The 7,500-nt window shown below is 46.1% G+C and overlaps 1 protein-coding gene across 1 annotated transcript in view; it reads right to left on the reverse strand.

The window, feature by feature from the left end:
- The window catches only part of dock2 (dedicator of cytokinesis 2), a gene marked incomplete at its 5' end in the record, with an annotated part of 106,736 nt that overhangs the window by 79,768 nt on the left and 19,468 nt on the right, over positions 1-7,500 (reverse strand). Inside the window, one exon of the mRNA XM_080841336.1 lies at positions 6,391-6,499. Coding sequence (XP_080697462.1) covers positions 6,391-6,499 — 109 coding nt within the window. The remainder of the gene's footprint in view (positions 1-6,390; positions 6,500-7,500) is intronic.

Consider the following 7,500-nt stretch of genomic DNA (forward strand, 5'->3'; position numbering starts at 1 on the left):
TGGCATTTCTATACCTTAGTTATAGCAACAACATTCAAACAACATTCAAACACTCCAAACTTAAAACAGACTTAAAATATTCATGGAAAGGAAGGAAGGGTGGTTAGCTTCAAGGGTTAACAAGCCTATTCCTTGAGAAAGTTAGTGGCAGCCTTTGGTGTGAGGGAGGTCTGAACACCGCTGCGCTGAAAACTCTTGAGAATATTTACTGTGGTGTTAAGTTTTACGTGTGCTGTTGTATTTGTTTGTGTAGCGTGTATGCAATGCCTATGGGGTTAGCGTGGCATGCAAGGTTAGTGAGTGGAGTTAGAGAGTTAGTGTCTATCCACCCCCCTTTGGCGTGGAGACGGCTCAAAGGGTAACAAAGCTAGCAGAGCTTTCCTGTGAATATCCATACGGGCATCAGCCTTTTTCAGCTGTCGCTGGATTTCATTTTCGACCCAGGATATGGCTCACATGGTGAGGAGTCTATGTCATCTTCTGATGAAACTGAACTTCTGGATGGACAGCGAGAGCATAGATAACCATATCTTTCCTGGTGGGCCGGCACTGCAGACCTTTACGTTTCGCAGTGTCTCATGTGGTTGACGTAAAAGGGACCTCTGTGGGTCTATTACATCCACATTGGATTCAACATATGAATGTTGAATATCAGCCATGGTAGGGACATGGATCTCAGGTAAGCTGCTCCTAGTGGCAACCGATCCTGTCACACTTAACCTGTTGGCCTCCTGCTAGATAAGCAGGGTTTGGGAAGATGAGCTGCTCGTGATGGCAGTCAATGAGAGGAGCCAACACCCAAAAGCTGTGAGAAAGACGCCCTATGTGTGTTAGGTCTAACCACCAGAGGGGCTCAGGTCCTCGGTGGGTGTTTACGCCTTCTTTGGGTTTCTCCCCCCTTGGCGGGGGGCGGGGGATCACTATTTAACTATCAGGACCTCTTTAAGAGAATCAGTGTCTGACCACATATGACTCCCTGATTCAGATTGTCCTGACTCTGTTTCCATATCACTATTACCATGCTGAGGTCCATGGTTGAACCGATCATGGGGCCTTTGAGGGAAGTGATCTCTGTTAAAATTGTGAGGGTAACGGCCCTGCTGGCGGTTACCCTTCCCTTGGTAGGGCTGTTTCCTGCGTTGATATTGACTATTTTGTTTGTTCAAGTAATTCCTAGGTTGACCATTGAACCTCTGATTACCATTGCCTTGCCAGCTCCTCCACCCACCCTGGTGGTGGTTTTGTGGAGAGCGGTTTTGGGTGGCACCTCTCTGGGTTGGCCACTCCAACGGCACTTCACAGCCTCCCGAATCTAACGGATCACCAGCTGTGGATTGTACGTTGAGCACTCTAGGCTCCTCATCCGGCTGGTCAACCGGGCACACAACTGTTTCCCATATCCTTTGTGCTTTTTTCCTAATCTGCCGCATTTTGGGTTTACCCTGTTGGCACATCAGTGCAACATGCGTGCACACACAAGGGTGGAGGTTGTGTATGAATAGGGACCTGAAGGCCCTATGCTCTTCCAGGCCTGGGGCGCTACTGCCTTGGAAGAACGCGTGTCTTAAACGCGCATGATATTCACGTGGGGGTTCTGTCCTTCCCTGCCTGATCTGGATGCCGCTAGTGGTGGCCAATGTCTCAGCGGGGGAATTACCTCTCCGTGTTTTCCTTGACCTGGGGCGGTCACTTTCTGAGCTACCAGATGAAGAGTTCCTTAGGGGAGAGCTGCTCTCATCATAGCTATCAGAGGAAAAGGACGAGGACGAGGAAGAGGGTTCACGGTAAGTAGGTTTAGCTACTGCATGCCTTTTCCTCTTTCTCTCCTTCTTAGCAGTCTGAGGCTTTATGAGCCTTTCAGGTGCTGGTGGGCATGACCTGGCTCCACCTGGGTTGTGAGAGGGGGCTACAGCATGGCGCTCAGGTTCGTCTGGGAGGAGTGAGGTATGCAGGCAATCTGATGTGTCTGCGTCTGACTCTACTCCTATCCTAGCTACTGGCTCTGCTTCTGCCTCTGTCTCTCTGGGGGATGCTTTAAGCTTTGCTTGGGCCCTGGCGCTTGTTTCGGGGCTTTCCTTCTGGGCCTGGTCATAAACGGCTACTCTGGACCAGAGAGTCCCGAGCATGTTACCGCAAATGTTAAGGCACTCAACAGCAGTAATGAGCTCCTTATTCAGTTCCTCGTTGCGTGCGTCTAGTCTGTCACAACTAGAATACAGTTCCTGGTTCTCCTTGCGGAGAATCTCTATCTCCAGGCGGCTGCTCTGGTGATGAAACAGGAACAATTTACCTACCACTCCTTTACTGGTGGAGACTTTACAGTAGGGATTATGAACATGCCTGATTAAGTCGCCTATCTTGGACTGACACTCATCTAGGTTCATCTGTTCAAGTGCCTCCCTTTCATCAGGGGAGGTTTTGAGGAGGTCTGCCACAAATTTAAAAAGTTGGCCTGACTCCACAGGAGGGAGGTTACTCTCAGCTCCTGGCGTGTGTGGGGTTGTCGGGCACATCCTGTCTGCCTAGACTGGGGCACGGAACTACGCCTGGCAAGCTAGTGACGTGATCACTGATGCTTAATTTAACCCTTTTAATGCAAGCTAATGCAAGTAGTCACAACGCAAACTACAACAATGTTATGCTTAATAACAAAACAAGGAGATGCACAGGTGAGGGACTCGAACCTGTGACTTACACTCACGGCTAGGTAACTACCGTGTTGTTTTTACAGTTCTAAAATGCTAGTTACTCTCTTGTTACAACTATTACAACTGATTGTACAGGTTGCTATGGTAACAGATGGTACTTGTGTGTCCAATGGGTTGCTGGTATCACAAGTATGGACTCCCACTAATTATACTTACAGTGTGGCTGGAACAGGGACTGTTAGATAATTAGTATGTATTAAACAGTTAGTACACAACACCTAAAATTATTCAAAACCACATTTGATCTATGCCTTAGAAGTTTCAATGGACCTGGTAAGGTCCTGGAGTTACTCAGGGGGTTGGATTCTTATTTGTTATTGTAACAATATCACTGAAGCCAACAATACCAATCCTCACACGGGCTGCACCATATTATGTAGGTAAAACCGTGGTTGTTACATTAGTTTAATTAAATCAGTCTCATAAAATTTAATAATCATTAAATTTAGTATTTAATATTTTATAATTAAATTACTAAAATAATGGAAAGCTCTAGTTGTACCACTATGCTACAGTCTAAGTATGGTATCACAATACTATCGTACTACAATATCACTACAAAGTCTATAACACTTCATGGAACAGCCAGAGAAGTGAAGGCAATTGGAGTACTTGGTTGGCGGAAAATGGCTTTCAGTGGAATATTGGAACAACAACAGACAAGACAATTGTTTAAGTCTAAATAAACAATTTATTAAAGGTAACGAACAGTAATGAATGGCTAATACTAATCACATAAACAACTGAGTATAACACTGAAACAAGGCACAAGGTGGAGTTGGGATTTCAGAGGAGGGGGCATGAGAAATCCGTGTATCATTCGTTCATTTGTTTTTCCGATTTAGACGAGAATTGAAAAAATGAAAACAACGTTTGATTTCTCGTTTTTCCCTTTTCAAAACCAAAACCAGAAATCCGATTACGGTTCGTTTTCTCGTTTTTTCCATTCTGCACACCCAAACGGAAAATGGAAAATGAAACATTTGAATAACAAATCCACGCTGCTTTTTTTGTGGGATCCCCGCGCACCACCGGCCCGTCTCACCCGCTCTGTCGGGGAGCTGGAGCAAGAGCGCGCGCGATAGGACCCGAAAGATGGTGAACTATGCCTGGGCAGGGCGAAGCCAGAGGAAACTCTGGTGGAGGCCCGTAGCGGTCCTGACGTGCAAAACGGTCGTCCGACCTGGGTGGGCCTAGAAGCTCGTAGAGAGTCCGTTGATGGTGCATCTTTCTCGGCAACATATTTTTGACATCCCGGTGCCTGTGGAGGTTGAAAACAAGGGCCTAGAAGCTCGTAGAGAGTCCGTTGATGGTGCACTGTCCTCGGACACATTATGTTAACATCCTGGTGCCTCTGGATGATGATAACCAGGGTCACACACCTCGTAGCGAGTCCGCTAAAGGTGCACTGTCCTCGGACACATTATGTTCACATCCTGGTGCCTGTGGAGGATGGAACCAGGGGTGTAGCTGCTCAGGGCCAGTCCGCTGATGGTGTACTATTCTCGGACACCTGTTGCTCTCATCCTGGTCCCTCTGGAGGATGGAACCAGGGGTGTAGCTGCTCAGGGCCAGTCCGCTGATGGTGTGCTATTCTCGGACATCTGTTCCCATGGTTAACCAGTTTGGACTTTTATATGGAATATTTTCAACTTTTTTTTCTCACCAGAATTTGTTATTCGAATGTTTCATTTTCCATTTTCCGTTTGGGGGTGCAGAATGGAAAAAACGAGAAAACGAACCGTAATCGGATTTCTGGTTTTGGTTTTGAAAAGGGAAAAACGAGAAATCAAACGTTGTTTTCATTTTTTCAATTCTCGTCTAAATCGGAAAAACAAATGAACGAATGATACACGGATTATGAGAGCCTGCTCGTCCGTGTGTGTGTGTGTGTGTGTGTGCGTGCGTGCGTGCGCGCGCAGGTATGCGCAGTTACGCGCTAAGTGGAGAGAGGGGGAGTGAGAAAGGCTATGCGAGCGCACAGATAATAAAATCTGTTTGAGTGAAGTGAAGAGTGCGCTAGCCCTAAATTCAGGAGATAAGGCTGGGGTCCGAGACCTAAACTCATTTGTTTTCTTAGTTGGGGGCAGGGCACCTTTCTGGGTAAAGAATGCCTGAACAAAGGGATTCTTGTCTTAAGGACTAAATCCAAGCTGCCTTAATTCAAAACAAGATATTCAACAACACTTAACTCGCGATATGACGTGTATATGTTTAGACGGTGATTGAGGTAGTTAGAGAGAGAGGGAGAGAGAACGTGCATGCACGTTTCTAACAAGTTAGCGAAAGTAAACAAACGCAAGATATAGCACGTTACAGACCGTGCACTGTGAATTACAAAGTAAGCATTTAAATCATAAATGAAATAAAACAACAATACTTTCACACATATATTAACACACATATAAGACTAATCTCTGCCCAGATGTCAGCCTTACGTGAAGAACGCTCTTGCTAAGCATTCAACGGTGTTTTCGCGGAATCCTTGGAACACAGGTCACGTAGGTTCAGTGGATGTCCGTCTGTCCTTTCTTTGCAGCCCGTCGGCTGAACTCGCGGAGGCCTTGCTGGAGGTCCGCTGATTTAGAAGGATGTAAAGTTCTGTCGACTTGGAGAAACGAATAAGGGAAGCCGGTCGCCTTATCCTACTCAGAAGAACACTGCTGGGCTGCAGTAATATACTACCGGTATAACTTGGTTGCAACTAGACGCGTCAAAGTATTTTCTTAACTTCGGCCAAAAGTTCAATACGACCGTCGTGCGTTGTCCTTTGTTCTGCAAAGAGGGTATCTCTTAATTGAACGATGTTCACTTGTGTGAAACCGACCGCCAGAGAGAAAGATTTGGGGGGTTATCACTGTTTTAAGGGCAAAATGCGTCACCCTTTTTATGACTTTGATGTGACCAATTGCGAGGTCACTGACTGTTGATAAGGATTGAAATTTGATAAGGGAATTGTGGGTAATGGAGTCTATGGTGTCTCATTCACTTACAACACCCATGCTGCTATAGTGTGGGTGGGCATGGCGAGAGGAAAACAGAGGACAAACAGATTATAATGATTACTGTTTGCCACCGCTGTTACGCTCCCTCCAACAACTACTATAATTACGCTGGTGTTCTGTGTGCTTCAAGGACCCACAGGCGGCCGTGTCCTCAGCAGGGCTTGAGGGGGCAGAGTCTAATGACCATCTGATCGTTTGCAGATGACCTTTGATGTTGCCCAGGAGAGGGAGAGTCAGTTGCATGCATCACAAACACGGAGCTAATGGGTTTTTTTATTTCTTTTTTTTTTCGTTCAACAATCGCCAATTTAGAAGGGGTTTGACAATTGGATTCAGACAATCGAAAACCGGTGCACACATGTTGAGAGATAGAGAGATATAGAGAGAAAAACAGATAGAGATAGGGAATGAGATAGAGAGAGGGTGAGTGAGTGAGAGCGAGACAGACAGAGAGAGAGAGATGGTTAAGTGGGGGAAAAAATCTATTGTGTTCTAGACAGGGCAGTAATATTGAAGGAAGTGGGAGGAGTAGAGCGACAATAATAGGGAGAAGGAGAGAGAGCAAATTAGCGATTGAAGATGGGAACAAGAAAAACAGAAGAAAGACAGGCAGAGAGGACGGAGGAGAGGTAGAGAGACGACGCCCACTTGTGGAAGATGCTCTAGGACAGTTGTACCTGCTGCAGGGCTGTGGTGTTGTATTCACATTTCATTAGGTGGTTGAAGGTCTCAAAGAGCCACCGCAACGAGTCCTCAAACTCACCCTGCTCCTTCCCTTCGTAGAGCCTAGAGAGACAGAGAGAAAGATGGAGACAGAGACAGAGACAGAGAGAGAAAGACAGATAGGGAGATAGAGAGAGGTTTAAAACACGCGTTTATGGGACCAGTACTCAGACCTTCACTATACTGCACGGATATATATAATAAGGAATTAAAAGATTCAACATAAACAACTTGTCAAATCCTCAGATTAAAAAAGAAACAGGGACACAGAGAGAGAGAAAGAGAGAGAGAGAGAGAGACAGAGATCGAGAAAGAGAGAGAGAGAGAGAGGTTTAACACTCCTTTATTAAACCTTAAACCTATAATCACACAATGATACCACTAAAACACATAAACCATTACAACCTTCAACTGCCAAGGTTTACACCATTACATTAATAAAAGAGAGAGAGAGAGAGAAGACAGAAATAGACAGAGAGGAAGTGAGAGGGGGAGAGTGAGGGACAGAAAGACAGAGAGGGACAGAGAGTGAGGGGGGAAAGAGAGGCAGAGGGAGGGAGAGGGAGAGAGAAACAGACAGACAGGGAGCGAATGAGAAGTTGAAGGTGTCATGGGGGAGACTTATTACATGTTGTCAGATGGCACACACTCTGTGTCTCGCTCACTGAGAGCGCGCTGAGCTGTAATCCTGTCATTTGGCCCCTTGTCGTTATCGGGCCGTTTGGGCTGCGCTTTCGAGTGCTACTCCACCATCACAATCCAATTCTTTCTAAGAGACAGTTTGAACAGACTGCACATCATCCCTCCCCCCCGCCCCTCATCTAGCTATCTACCCTCTTCCACACAGCACCTGCTCTCCTTCTATGTTTCTCTTTCTTTCCTTCCTTCCTTCCTTGCTTCCTTCCTTCCTTTCTGTGCCATTGAAACTGTGTGCAGATGTTAATTTCAGTCAAAGCATTGGGGATTGAGGGGGAGGTGGTTGGGGGAAAGGATTAAAGTGTGACACAGTCAGGTTTTTTTTTAAATATATATATCCGACCCGACGGGAAAGAAGTGATTGTAGA

This window comes from Sprattus sprattus (assembly GCF_963457725.1).
Source record: "Sprattus sprattus genome assembly, chromosome: 6".
Lineage (NCBI taxonomy): Eukaryota > Metazoa > Chordata > Actinopteri > Clupeiformes > Clupeidae > Sprattus > Sprattus sprattus.